At 39.5% G+C, this 15,934-nt stretch overlaps 1 protein-coding gene across 1 annotated transcript in view; it reads right to left on the reverse strand.

The window, feature by feature from the left end:
• The window catches only part of SLC2A13 (solute carrier family 2 member 13), a 195,620-nt gene that overhangs the window by 148,397 nt on the left and 31,289 nt on the right, over positions 1-15,934 (reverse strand). The window contains exons 2-3 of the mRNA XM_060778395.2: positions 13,197-13,356; positions 10,778-10,986 (exon numbers count right to left, since the gene is read on the reverse strand). Of these exons, the coding sequence (XP_060634378.2) occupies positions 10,778-10,986; positions 13,197-13,356 (369 nt within the window). The remainder of the gene's footprint in view (positions 1-10,777; positions 10,987-13,196; positions 13,357-15,934) is intronic.

Raw genomic sequence — 15,934 nt, forward strand, 5'->3', positions numbered from 1 at the left:
TCGGCGATATCGGGGGCGGGCCCCTCCTCTCCCCGGGGACCCGCCTCCATGGCGGCGTCAGCGGAGCCCTCCAGTGCGCTCCCGACACCGGAGGAGGCAGGGTTGGTCGGAGCCTCCGGCTGCGGGATCGAAGGCAGCAGTAAGGGTGTCGGCATCGGGGAGGCTTCCATCCTCATCGGGAGCGGCATCGGCTCCTGAGCCCGGGTGATGGGCGGGGGCGAGAGGAGAGGCAGCGCAGAAGTGGGAGGTGCCTGGGACGCTGGCTCCGGGACCGGCGCATGCGCGACTCGCGGGGTCGAAGTCGCGACTGCCGTAAGGGGAGCCGGGGCCTGTTGCCTGTCCTCCGCTTGGCCGCCAGGAGTCGGGAGCGGCACAGGCTCGCGGTTGGGGCCCAAGGGCCTTCCCGCTCTTTCCAGCGGGCTCCTTCCCTGGAGGGAGGTATGGGCGCCATCTTGAGAGGCCTTAGACTTGGGCCTTTTGGACTTTTTCTTTGCCGCAGCCGCGGCCAGTGAAGGTAAGTCCTGGCGCTCCAACGTTCGCCCCGGAGTAACAGGCGGCAGCAAGGCCCTTTCGTAAAGGGCCGCTCGAAGCCTCGAGACCCTGTTCTTCCTCGTTTGAGGAGTGAACGAGGAGCAGATAGAGCACGCCTGGGTCAGATGGGCCTCGCCCAAGCAGGTCAGGCAAAGGGAGTGCCCGTCCGTATCCGGCAGGATATTCGGGCACTTCGTGCACTTTTTAAAAGAAGTGGTGGTAGCCATGGTTGTGGCTTGAGAATAACCAGAGGCCGGTCCGGGGTCAGGGCACCTTAATCAGTCCAACAAGCGTCAAATCCAGGGGCTAAGCAAAAGAGTAGTCAAAATCAGTCCAAGTCAAATTGTTTGAAGATCAGTCAGGAGTTTGAGAAGATCGAAATTCGAAGGTTCTCTCCGGCTATGCACACGCGAAGCGGATTAAGAGAACTGTTGGCTAGCCCCGCCTTTGGGGTATATATACTCGGAGGAGGGGGGGCGGGTCTAGCTGGGGCTAAGATGCTTCTTTTATTTTCTAGAAGGTTCCGGAAGTTGCACTGCGCAAGCGCAAAAATACCAAATGTACAATTCACAGGGACTACGACAGGAAACTTAAGATTCTTCGATCTGGATAGCTTGCCTGTAACTGAAAGATACAGTCACCCTACTTGAGACACTGACATATTTCCAAAAACTATAGTTTCATCTGGCTTTTTTAAAAGCATAGCAAAGCAAGAGGTCAGGTAGGTTGCTAATAGCTAGTTGCCAGTCCCTAAATCTGAGTAAATCTGCATATTATGCAAACTGCCAGCTAATAAAGAAGATTTTACTCATTATGCAAAAAAAGATGTACTTTGAGTTTCCAAAAATGGGACTGTAATGTAGCTGCAAATTAATAAGATTTCTGCATGCAATATGGACTCAGTTTGAGATCAGAGAGAGTCTGATGAGAAAAATGAACAAGATTGTCCTTTGCTAAGGCATGAAATGTGTTATCTTTGCTGAAAATCCAAATGAATGACTAACCAAATAGGAAAGGAATATGGTAATAACTTCTGCCATATTTAGACCTCTGTTTAATAACCCTTTGACTTAAACTAGATTTTTTTCTACCAGTAGTTATTAAAGAAAACACTGAAGGAGATAATACGGTAAATCTGAATACAGTAAGGGAAGAATGTTTCACTCTTTCTCTTTTTGGTTATTTTTGCCATTAAAATTGTTCTCACAGATACAAAAAAAAAAAAAGAACACCTCCAGCAGGAAAAAGTCACCAAAAGGAAATCAATCTTAATAATGACTCCTTCATATTGCTAACAGTGATGAACTCACACAATGCAGAGTTTGAAAATGCCTATTTAATTAACTAATTGATTAGATTTTTCTTCTATTGTGGTTAAACTCATGGGATTTCCTGATCAACGTCAACATTAACTATTACTACCTTTAAGGGCTTTGAATTTGTTAGGAGGAGGTGAGACAGTACTTTCCCTGCCTTATTCAGTAAATCAGGAGGACTCCGGGATAATAAGACTCAGAGGAAATATATCACGTAGCTCCACACTGGTTAGATTGCCCTAATTTGCCTGCTGTCTAAAAGCAAGAATATAGTGAGGCCTTTTCTGGAGTGGAAGGGTGTGGTGGAAGGGATGATCTGTTAGCTCAGCAAAAAGGTCATTTATTTATTTATTTATAATTCAAACTTATATGCCGCCACTCCCTTGGGGCTCGGAGCAGCTTACAAGAACGGCTAAAATCTAACACAATTTAAAAACAATTTAAAACAATTTAAAAACAACAATTTACCGTTATGGTCTTTTCAGAAAGGTTGGTTTCCTCATCCATTCATCCCTGCATAGATATTAATGAAGTCTCCTAGGGATGAGGGATGATTAATCTTGATTCTTTTTAACTCTTTTCCTCTTTTTATTTTATTGTGGCTTCTACTGTGTGATACACACACACACACACACACACACACACACATTTAGTTCTCTATGTTTGGTGGAGTTTCCCAACCTGATAGATTTCAGATGTGTTCAGTTCCACCATTCACAGGCAACAAATATGAGGGTTGAATGAAAAGTAATGCCTCCACCTTCATAACTCAACAGATGGCGGTACTAGTATGCGACAGGTACTGGCTTGTTCAGTAGACTCTCCTCTACAGTTCCATTTTGAGTAACTTACTATTGCAAACTAGAACACACCCACACTGACAGCTACATGGGGCCCCTTTAAAATTCTCTTCATACACTATTACTTTCTCTTTATATACTGGAATCTCCACCTGCTTCCGTTGTGCATGCCACAGAAATATACCTAATAAGCAGAGCACCTTGCAGGAGAACCTATGTGAGTATTTTGATTCTAGTGGTATATGTTTCTTTACTTTTAATAATTGCATTCCTTACTATGTATAGCCACTTAATGTGTTCCCTTTAGGTCCTCATCATTGTTTATCTTACTTGAAGAATTGTACACTTTAAAAAACTTATTACTACCACCTGAAGAAGACTGCATATAGTCGAAACCGGTTGTGGTTGACAAACTGTGATTTTGAAAAAGGTTTTTGAAAGAGGACGGATAAACTGTGCTTGACAAACTGTGATTTTGAAAAAAAAAAGGACTATGAACTGTGTATTGCCGTGGACAAACTTTACTTAAATCAAGAAACTCTGGATTAAGAGACTTGGAAAAAGATTCACAAACTGTGTATTGTTATTGACAAATTTATGTTCAGAAGAACCTTAAAACAGCTGTATATCTTCTGAGGATGCTTGCCATAGATGCAGGCGAAACGTCAGGAGAAATGCCTCTAGAACATGGCCATATAGCCCGAAAAAACCCACAAGAACTTAGCTGTATATCTTGCTGTAAGAGTTCGTTGTTTGTACCATATAAGATAAATATTTTTTTTAGAGAACTGCATTCTGTATAACTTACACTAGATTCCATAAGTTGAATGTTTGGTCTTAGGGACCTTTTGCCTTTTGCATTTCAGGGAATCCTTGCTCTCTATTTCCAAAGGAGATTCATCAGAGAATGCAAGCTGTTTATGGTGATTATGTTGATGTGAGTACTGTGCGTCGTTGGGTGAGTAAGTTTAAAGATGTTGAGGTGGGAACATCTGACTTGCGTGACAAACAAAGAGTTGGATGTCCTGTGACAGCAACCACCGAGTTCAACAAGCAAAAGTTTGACAGATTGATACAGGATGATCGTCGTATCACTCAGAGAGAAATTTCAAGCATAATCGGCATTTCACAAGAACATGTGGGTCACATTATTGCTTTGCTTGGCTATTGGAAGATCTGTGCACGATGGGTACCCAGGATGCTGACGCCTGAAATGAAAGCGCCCAGACTTGAAACTTCAGAGACTGGATCTCACCACTGTACGACATCCTTCATACAGTTCAGATTTATGACCGTTTGACTTCCATCTGTTTCCGATAATGAAAGAAGATCTGCGGGGACATGATCATGCTTCTGATGAAGACGTCGAGAAAACTGTGAGACGCTTGTTGCGGAAACAGAGTGTCGACTTCTTCCATGACAGCTTCAGAAAACATGTTCATCGTTGGCAGAAATGTATCCAATTATCTGGTGATTATGTGGAAAAGTGAATAGTGGTAGTTAAAGAGCACATTCTAAGGATTATTTCTGTGTTTGATTTTTAAAAATATTCCCATCCAAACCCAAGTAACGAAGCTGGAGGCATTACTTTTCATTCAACCCTCATATATTTGAGGCTTTGCAGTATGTATAACAACAACAACATTTATATTCTGCCCTATCTCCCCAGGGCAAATTCCAACATACAAAACATTAATAAACCCTCAATAAAACAACAAGTACCGACATAATAATCCTGAATGACCCCACATATGAAAACAAAACTTAGAACCTAACGCCTATAAATTAAATAGAACATAATAAATCAAAAATTATAAAGTGACATAAAACCTAAACATAAAAATCCACATTGATTTACAAGAGCCAACTGAAGTTCACAAAATTATATAGGTTGATTGTGTGGCCAGTGATGTTAACTGGGCTAATGTGGACTAACAGAGCCCGAATACAGTGACAGTTCTCAACCAGAGGTCCAATACAGATATTTCATTGTCTAATCCCCTCCAGGAAAAATTATCAGGAGAAGGCAACTTTAAGATGACAAAAAAAACACAAAACACTTGAATCACTATTGACAGCTTCTAAGCTATTCTCTCTAAATCCCACTATCTGTTTCAAACACTATCATTGTAAAGAATGAGGTATTAATTATAGTTTTACAATTAAATAACAAAAATTGTCAATGTTAGTGGCAATGGATTCTAGTAGTTAACATTAAGAAATTAATTTCCAAACTCTGCCCTTCTGCCGCACATAGCAAAATGACAAAAACAGAATAGCTCTAAATTATAGTACATAGCTGTCATATTTTACTTTCTCTTTTAGTACTTTTTCCCTCCACAAAATAGATATTCAGTACTGGAATGCTGACATGAACCATATTTTCTTACTCTATCACAGCTGAACTATACACCAAACCTGACCATTGACCATTTTGATTGGAGTTAAAGGGACAGGAATCCAACAACATTAGAAGGGCCATAGGTTCCCCACTCCTGATCTAAACAACATTTTGAAAGAAGGATGGGAGAATGAATACCAGGACTAATACAGGAAGACAGACGATACCAAAGTTGCCTTACCAAGCTTCATGCAGAGAAATAATATTACACCAGTCTATCTAGGAGGAAAATGACATGTTGCTCCTTCCCAAAGGATCTTCAACCCACCTTATGCCCCAAATAGGCAGGTGCTGATAAGACCTACAGTACAGGGGGTTGGACTGGATGGCCCATGAGGTCTCTTCCAACTCTTTGATTCTATGATTCTATGAAAGCTGCTCCTTCCACTGCTGGTGGATTTAAGCTTTATATTGCCATTCATTAACTGTGTATTTTCTTCCATAAGAAGTTGAAAAATAATTATAACAACTGAGAACATGTGCATAAATCTATACGTGTTGGTATTTATATGAAGGGAACTCAGAGGGTGTGCATTTCATGACATAATTTGTTTTGACAATTAATCTTAATCAAAACTGTATGTGTGCTGCAGTACCTCACTGATTCACTAGGTGGCAGACATCTGGTTCCATAGTATAAGCCAGGGGTCCACAAACCTTTTAAACAGAGGGCCAGGTCACAGTCCCTCAAACTGTTGGAGGGCCAGATGATAATTTGAAAAAAAAAACCATGAATGAATTCCTATGCACACTGCACATATCTTACTTGTAGTGCAAAAACACTTAAATACAATACAATAATTAAAATGAAGAACAATTTTAACAAATATAAACTTATTAGTATTTCAATAGGAAGTGTGGGCCTGCTTTTGACTGATGAGATAGGATTGTTGTTGTTGTTGTTGTTGTTGTTGTGTGCTTTCAAGTAATTTCAGACTTAGGTTGACCCTGAGCAAGGGTCGAGTAAAGGTCCTTGGAAGGCCGTACCCGGTCCATGGGCCTTAGTTTGAGGACCCCTGGTATAAGCTATAAGGGCTCCTCAAAAGAGGCTCATCCAGATGGAAGTTTTCTAGAGAAAGGATATGGTTTAAGATGAGATCACTTAAACCTTGATGTTAAGTAGAACTGGGCAACTATATACTGCCATTTATGGTACTTCCACTACAGCTAAAAAGGAAGGAAAGAAGGAAAGAAGGAAGGAGGGGTGAGGGAGGCAGCATAAACATGCAGCTGAAATGAATACCTTCTAACACAGGTGAAGTGGGAGAAGTTTACTCATGGCAGGTAAACCCCAATATAAGCTGTCACAAGTTAGAAGTTTAAAAATTGCCATTTTTTAACCTGGAACAAGCCAACCTTTGTATTTTGGCATCATTATATGGACCCCAGCACATCAACATTCTCTGTAAATAAATACAAGCAGCCAGAAAGATCACTAATGAATCCACATTTTAAAACTTAAGTTGATTTTTCTTTTCGTGTCAGGAGCGACTTGAGAAACTACAAGTCACCTCTGGTGTGAGAGAATTGGCTGTCTGCAAGGATGTTGCCCAGAGGACGCCCAGAAATTTTACCATCCTGTGGGAGGCTTCCCACATGAGAAGCTGGAGCTGACAGAGGGAAGCTCACCCTGCTCCCTGGATTCAAACCGTTGAACTTTCGGTCAGCAGTCCTGCTGGCACAAGGGTTTAACTCATTGTGCCACTGGGGGCTCCTTAGGCTCCAACTTAGGTTGATGAATACAGAAGCCAACAGGCTACGCCTCATAACTGGATACAGAATAAGGCATGAAAAATTAAATAAAAAACTAGAATGCTGAACTTATACACTTAAATACTAAACAGCAAAAGTTAGCCATAACTCACTGCGTCCATCAAACTTTTCTTTGTGTACATTTTAACTGCAATAAATAAATATGAGATTTATTCCTTATTAAAAAGTTCTATAAATAATTTTACATCTGTTTAGATGTTTTCTAATAGTTGGTGGCATAATTTTGCTGTTACCCATTGGCTAAAATCAATAATCAAAAGCATGCTTTCATCACATAATTTTAGCATTCGGACAAGAGAAATGAAATATTTGCTATCCAAAACAGCAAATTTGTTTTGGTGGATGTTATTAAATCAATTCAAAGGCTTAATTTTGCAAATAACAACTATAGTAGTCACACTTTCTCAATTCAAACTAATTAAACCCTGAAAATCCACTGTTTGTTGTTAATTTGTTTAGTCTCTTCCGACTCTTTGTGACCTCATGAACCAGCCCATGCCAGAGTTCCCTGTTGGCTGTCGCCACCCCCAGCAACTTCAAAGTCAAGCCAATCACTTCAAGGAAACCATCACTCCATCTTGCCCTTGCCTGGTCCCTCTTCCTTTCTCCTTCCATTTTCTCCAGCATCATTATCTTCTCCAAGCTTTCCTGTCTTCTTATTATGTGGCCAAAGTACTTCATCTTTGTCTCTAACATCCTTCCTGCCAGTGAGCAGGCAGGCTTTATTTCCTGGAGTATGGACTGGTTTGATCTTCTTGCGGCACAAGGCACTTTCAGAATATTCCTCCAGCACCACAGTTCAAAAGCATCTATCTTCCTTTGCGCAACCACCAAGAACTTGCCACAATTTATTATGATCCATACAGTCAAATGCTTTAGAATAGTCAATAAAACAGAAATAAATGTTTTTCTGGAACTCCCTGCTTTTCTCCATTATCCAGAGGATATTGGCAATATGGTCTCTCGTTCCTCTGCCTTTTCGAAACCTGGCTTGTACATCTGACAACTCTCTCTCCATGTATTGCTGGAGTCTACCGTCCAGGATCTTGGGCTTTACTTTATTAGTATGTGAAATAAATGCCACAGTACAATAGTCTGAGCATTCTTTAGCATTTCCCTTTTTTTGGTACGGGGATACGAGTTGATTTTTTCCTAATCTGATAGCCATTCTTGTATTTTCCATATTTGCTGGTATATGGCATGTATCACCTTAACAGCATCATATTTCAAGATTTTAAACAGTTCAGCTGGTATCCTGTCATCTCCTGCTGCCTTGTTATTACCAATGCTTCTTGAGGCCCATTCATATAATTCCATTATATTTACATATGAAATACAGTAGGATATTTTTATAGTAATTTCTTAGATGAAAAAAAAGCTTCAAAAAGAGGTACACAGCATGCTGTGCAAGCAAACCCATATGTGGGAGGGGGAAGCAGAATAAGTTAGCTTTATTTATCTGCTTCATTCTACTGCCTAAGTACCAAGTAATAATGCCATAATTGAGATCTTACAAACCAAGCAAAGTGAGGCATTCTATTTGACTCTCTATTAGACTTGATGGCTCATGCGGTCTATTCCAACTCAATGATTCTATGATTACTTATCTGCAGGGATCCATACAAGAGAGTTGGGACTGGGACAGTAGGCAGATGGGCTTTGGAGTCCCATTTTTATCAGGGACAAATATTAACAGTTGCCTACTGGTACGGTGAAGGGTTATTTTGTAAGACAGTGTGGGTATCCCTTATCTAAAATGCTTGGGACAAGAAATGTTCTGGAAATAGAATTTTATCATTGTTGTTGTTGTTGTTGTTGTTGTTGTTGTGGATAACTTATATACGTAATGGGATATTTTGGAGAGAAGATCTGAATCCAAATATTAAATTAATTTATGTTTCATATACCCTTTATTCTATATATTGCCTGAAGATAACTTTATTTAGTATTTTTAATAACAAAGTTGTATACATTGAACCACCAGAAAGCAAAAGGGTCGCCATCTTAGCCAGTCCTAGATACTGGAATGTTTTCAATTTTAGATATTGGAATATTTTGGAACTCCGGATAATTTATATATTTACTATATTTATATACCGTCCCTCCCAGCCCGAAGGAGACTCAGGGCAATTCACAGTCGGTAACAAGACCAGGATGCTCAACCTATAGTGACTTTGCTTGATACATTAATTTGGTAGTTTGAGCTTGAGAAACAATATGAAGAAGTCTGGGAACAGACGGGAGTCGTGCGTTTTCCTCTGTTATTAACCTGTCTGCATAGTTTTCAAAGCTTCAGGGTAAGAGGAGGAGATTGGTCTTGTTTGCACAATTATTTGTTTTTGTTTGTTTTGGTTAGCTCCTGCACTATATAATCCTCAAGACTTCATCTTCCATCAGTCTCACCCCAGAGGGTGCCAGAGTCTCCTCATTTAATCAGCCATATGAAACTCTATTCTAAACCAAGAATACTCTGTGTTGAATCAGCTGTTTAGGACCAATGTCTACCATTACCTGTGAAGTGATGCTGGACTCCATCAGCAAAACAACTGCAATGTTTATCTACTGTATACCTCACTGTTGCTACATTCTTTATCATGAATAAAGCTTATATTAGAGAAATAACTTGTATTCACCAAGTCTTGCAAAGGCTTTGAACGATACTCAGTTCGAGAAAATACCACTACAATTTGACTTATAGACAAGCAACCACAACAAGAAATATCTCTCCCACCCATGGCAACTACAGAGCTAAGTGAAAAGGGGACAGACAGCTGAAGCAGTGGAGGCTTCTCCTAGAATTCTGCTCAGTTTCAGAAATCTTACTGAGAGAAAACTATGGAGTGAAAGAACAACAATAGCATCTCTTCTCTCTCAGCATTCAGGGTGCTTTTGTCATAGAATCTCTTTGTTATATTCTGTCATAATGGGTCTAATCATTTTACTCAGACAGCTGCTTGGCAAACCCCAGAACATGTATCACATCAGTCCAAGACTTAGACCTAACATGATTCCAGCACAGTGACAAAGGACAGAAATCTTATATATAACTCAGACTTTGCAGGTTTACTTATAATCTACTTTTAAAAAAGTAAGAATACTTCATGTGCACTTCATCTGATGAAAAGTCACATCTTGATCTGTTAAGAAAAGATATTGATCTACCTCCAGGCACAGTTGAGCTGTAAATAGTTATTGCATTTTATGACTTAAGGGATTAAAAAAAGAAAGCTGTAAACTCTGAATGACCCTCTTTTATTTGTTCAAACACTTCAAGGCAAATTTATGTTCTTTGATAGTTTACTGCATGTGTGAATTCACACCCTTGCACCTATATGGTATGTGTAAGTAAACACGTACATAACACATATTATATGTGTATGTGTATGCCTGTATATTCTGTACTGTCCTTTTAAATTACATGGAGAGCAATATTAACTAAAAAGACTATGTTTCTTGATTCCCCATTCTTCTTATTAGCACCACCTTTCAGATTACATAACCAGAAGAAGGGAAAAGTGCTTACAAAAGAGCAGGAGAAAAGAGATGAGATAAACTACTTATTGGATTGTTTGTAAAGTAAGGTATGTATTTTAATAAAAGGTTATCAAGAGCCCTGTCCAAAACAAGAGATTACTCATGTACTTAACTTGCTGATAACTGGTGTAAAAAAGGGCCACAAATTCATTAAAAGAAAAGATAATCTATTCAGGACTACTATTGCTTTTTATAATCCTTTTTGGTGTGGTTTCCAGTATTCCAAGACCTTTATGTTCTGTTTTTGTAGTTTCCCTTGTAAGTAAACCTGTGCATGATGAAGCAGACAGCTGTTTTAAGACGCATCTTAGGCATCTACCTTTCAGTATAAATATATGATAAAGCATGCTGTTAAAAGGCTGCTGCAATGGCACAATGACTAACAATAAATATGCAAATAAAGCAACAGAAATTCAGACTACCTGCACCAACTTCTTTTTCTTCCTCCTCTATGTTGTTCTTGATACTATCATATTCTTCATCAATTGTTTGATTTCCCCGCATCCGAGACAGGATTCGACGTGCTTTTTGAGTCTGCCCTTTTTGAATAAGCCAGCGGGGACTTTCAGGAAGAAAAAGGAAGCCAAAAAACTGTATTACAGCTGGAATTGCTGAAAGACCCAGCATATACCTGGAAGAGGGTGGAAAGACAACAAAAGTGTCTGTTTTAAGGCAGATTTAGCAAAATTATTTTCATAGGCAATAGCAAGGCTTTAAGGCAGGGGTCCACAAACTTTTTTAAACAGAGGACCAGGTCACAGTCCCTCAAACTGTTGGAGGGCTGGATTATAATTTGGAAAAAAAATGAATGGATTCCTATGCACACTGCACATATCTTGTACACAATACAATAATTAAAATGAAGAACAATGTTAACAAATATAAACTTATTAGTATTTCAATGGGAAGTGTGGGCCTGCTTTTGGCTGATGAAATAGGATTGTTGTTGTTGTTGTTGTTGTTGTTGTTGTGTGCTTTCAAATCGTTTCAGACTTAAGTTGACCCTGAGTGAGGGCCGGGTAAATGACCTTGGAGGGCCATATCCAGCCCCCGGGCCTTAGTTTGAGGACCCCTGCTTTAAGGTGTTAGCTACTTTTTGATATACACTGTTTTCTCTCTAAATAAGCAGATGGAGGGAGCATGTTTTTTCTTCCAACACTGCTATAATGGTGAGTTCCAGGGAACCTTGAATATATTATTTCTAATGTTACATGCAGAAATAATGATAAAAACCCTTTTTCCTATTTTAAATTTGCTCAGACTTTTATTTATGCATTTTTTTCTAACTTGCACACTTATCCATGCAATTTAATAAGTTTAGACAATTTTGTCTACTGACTGAATCATGGTTCTGTGCCATTTTTTTCAATTATACACATTAAATATAGTTAGTTTGTATTTAAAAGATATGAAAGGTTTTACATGTACTTTATTTTTGGGATGCCACACCAGTCTTGCAAATATTTGTGACAAGGCATGCTTTTTCTTGCAAAAGGTCTGAAAAGATGTGATAAGGTTATCTTCATTGAAACCATCAATTCCAATGAAATTTCTTTGAATTGCTAAACACGAGTCACATTGTCTTCGGAGTGTAAACAGAAAACAGGCTTGAATAAATTAATGGAAATTTGGAACAACATAAACATCCATTCAAAATTACTTTTGTTTTTCAGACAGTTGATAACATACTCCAAACTGTTTTTTTAAAGGGTTTCGTTTTTTAAACTGCTATTCTTGCAAATAACTAGCAAAGGACTGGATTTAAGTGCACAGAGAAGGAAACCATGCATACTGGCAGCATTCTCTAAAAACCTTTTTATGCTGCGATGCATAACACCCAAGAGATTTCATTTTAGTTGGACTTCTTTAACAATTGTTTACTGAAAAGATTCAGTCAATGGAAACATTGAGGACTACAGTTAACAAAAAACAAAAGACAAAAAAAAGATTCCATGTGAATTCAAGCAGTCTCCAAGTTGCAAACAAGATCAGTTCTATAGGCCTGTTCTTAAGCTGAGCTTGTATGTAAGCCAGAACAGGCACATTTTAAAAAGTGTAACTTCATCCTTGTATTAGTTTTTGAGAACATAGGGGAGGATTAGCATCCCTGTGGTATTTCTTTTGCTGTCTATGCCCCTATTCAGAAGATTTCACATCATTTCCTGTCCCTGTGATAATTGGATTTTGAAAAAAAATTGGCTTGTTGTGGAAACAAGGATTGATGAGAAAGCTTCAGTTGAAGCATCTTCCCCATGACAACTCAGGAGTGAATTTACCTTCAGAGAGGTAGATTTCTCTCACTTACTGTTGTCTTACCCCCATTTATAACCGAGTCAGATGATTGTAACTTGGGGACTGTCTGTAAAAAATAACCTATTCACAGAGGCAGCCCTAGGTAATGGTAAGCAAACAGTGCCCCCCCCCCCCCCCAAACCAATCACTGATATATATTTTCTGTTTGTCGTCGTGGGAGTTCTGTGTGCCATATTTGGTTCAATTCCATCATTGGTGGAGTTCAGAATGCTCTTTGATTGTAGGTGAATTATACATCTCAGTAACTACAACTCGCATATGTCAAGGTCTATTTTCCCCCAAGAGCGCCTCAAGAGCGCCCCTGGGCAAAATCAACTATACTGCAAAGGCTTACTTTGCGTAATCGGTTGAGCCGCCCCTGCCTATTCATGTCAAGTCTGTAAGGAAACCTTTTTCTGATAGCATTTTTAAATACAATATTGTGGGGGTGTATTTGTGTCACCCTTGGCAGCATTCATCCTTTTTACAATTGTTCAAAGGAAATACTGCAATTTCATTGTTAATTTAAAAGAAAACCATACCACCAACCTCCATCCATCTTTTGGAAGATAACTGAAGGCTCCATCTATAACACTTGCAAAGAACTGTCCTCCTGTGATGAAGAGTGTATTTATAGTTACTAATCTGCCTCTTAGATGGGGTGGAGCAACTTCCGCAATGTATACTGGAACTGTCATAGAAGCAATACCTAGAAGAAGAAGAAGAACAAAAATGAAGATTGTTTAATAGAACTCTGCATGCCTTGAATATTATTATTATTATTATTATTATTATTATTATTATTATTAAAGACACAACACCTATAAAGATGAGAAAGATTTTGAGTATTATAGTAGGTAATCAAACCAAAGAATTTGCAGGCAATATTAATAATATTATATATATGTATAACTCCTCTGATATAGGCAATCAGGGTGATATCAGTCACATGACAATAAAAGGATAGTGTTAACACAAACCGAAACACTGTTTGCCATTGAGGTCACTAAAGGAAGAAAATGGAAAGTGAAGTTGTGATATTGTTTCATTGGAGAGAAGTAGCAACCAATAGTGAAAGGACTAAGGCAGAGACATCTCCAGCTCATCCCTTGTTTGGGCATCAGCCAGCACGCCAACGACTTAAATCAAGAAATAGTTTCCTAAGATCTACAGAGACACTCGCTGGAACATCTCAGCAAGTAAGAATCCATAAGTGGTAGGCTCAAACCCAGAGCCTCAATGAGAGCCTCCCCCCTGGGCACACAGAAAACTGGGCGACTTGGAAGGCGCTGAACAGTCTGCATCATGAGATGCAGAGCCAACCTTCGGAAATGGGCTACAAAGTGGAATCCACAACATGTGAGTATGGAGAAGAGCAAACTACAGACCACCTGCTGCAATGCACCCTGAGCCCTGCCACATGCACAATGGAGGACATTCTCGCGGCAACACCAGAAGCACTCCAAGTGGCCAGATACTGGTCAAAGGACATTTAATCAACTACCAAGCTTGCAAACTCTGTGTCTTTTGTATGTTTGTTTGTTTGTTCTGTCAAAAATGTAATACAACTGTTCGGTTGCCTGACATGATAAATAAATTAATTGGAGGGTATTTATATTCCACCCTTTGCACTATTAACATGAAAATTACCAAAACACAGCATACCAACATACTACAGCAAGCAACAAATAAATAAATATCTACAAGCTGATGAATTATTAAAAATCTATTCTGCCATTCAGTTCTACAAAGTATTTACTAAGGGCATGTCTACACTGGTTACTAAATCAGGGGCCAGATGCAGCCGCTGTGACACTGTGTTGGTATCCAGTCTAGCTAGCCTACTCTACACTGAACCCACTGGACCATAAGCTCACCCTTCATGTCACTGCCACTGCTCCCAGCCAGTCAAAGGGTCATCATTGTCACTGTCCCATTCTGACATCAGCAGAGGCACCTCAACTGCACAACCAACTAGGAGATGAGTGAACGGGGCACCCACAACGACCAGAACTCCAAATGGAATTCCAGAAGTAGCATAGGCACAATCCATCCTATTTCCCTGTACTGTTGGGAGTGCGTTGAATGCAATTTTCCTGCTTCTTGGCAGGAGGTTGGACTAGATGGCCCATGAAGTCTCTTCCAACTCTATGTTTCTATGATGAGTGCAGGGAAAGGTTTATGCTACTCATATTTCATCTGAACAGTGGATAGTCTGAATCAGATCCAATTCTGATTTTGACTCAAAGATTAGAATACTCCAAAGTTTCCAGTAAGCTCCAGAACAGGGGTCCTCAAAGTAAGCCCCAGGGGGTGGATACGGCCCTCCAAGGTCATTTACCCGGCCCTCGCTCAGGGTCAACCTAAGTCTGAAACGACTTGAAAGCACACAACAACAACAATCCTATCTCATCAGCCCAAAGCAGGCCCACACTTCCCACTGAAATATGAATAAGCTTATATTTGTTAAAATTGTTCTTTGTTTTAATTATTGTATTGTTTTTAAGTGTTTTTGTGCACTACAAATAAGATATGTACAGTGTGCATAGGAATTCACTTTTTTTTTCAAATTATAATCCGGCCCTCTGTTTAAAAAGTCTGAGGACCCCTGCTGCAGAATATACCCCAACTTTGCCCAACATGGGGCAAACTCAGTTTAACCTTCAAAAGCATGTGATACTCATTGGAAGCTGACAAAAGTCCTGAGGACCACCAGCAGTGGATTTGAAGTGAACTAAGTTTTCTTGCTATGTAGGCTCACCCTCAGTATTAACAAATTCATGCACCTAAAATCAACTGACCTTTAAAGTACATAAGGGGGAGGGGTAACATTAACCATGAGTAAAGTATTCAGTGACACTTTATAATTGTATACTTCCACCAATAATTAACTATAAGATTAACAACCACTTTCATTATTTAAGACCTAGAATCTCACCAGATTTCCTGAGCAGCTGACAAAAAGTAAAATAACTGGTTTATATGGCTGTGTCGATACACGGATGTAATCGTGCATTTTCTGCCTAGGTGTAGTATCTTATATTTATTCTTGTTGAAATTTATTTTGTTAGATTTGGCCCAGCTCTCTAATCTGGTAAGGTCATTTTGAATTTTGATCCTGTCCTATGGAATATTAGCTATCTCTCCTAATTTGGTGTCATTAATAAAGATACTGAACACTACTGGGCCCAGGACTGAACTCTGGAGCACTCCACTAGTCACTTCTTTCTAGGATGAAGAGGAACCATTGGTGAGCACCATTTGGGTTCGGCTGCTTGACCAATTAC

This window comes from Anolis sagrei, chromosome 5 (genome assembly GCF_037176765.1).
Source record: "Anolis sagrei isolate rAnoSag1 chromosome 5, rAnoSag1.mat, whole genome shotgun sequence".
NCBI lineage: Eukaryota > Metazoa > Chordata > Lepidosauria > Squamata > Dactyloidae > Anolis > Anolis sagrei.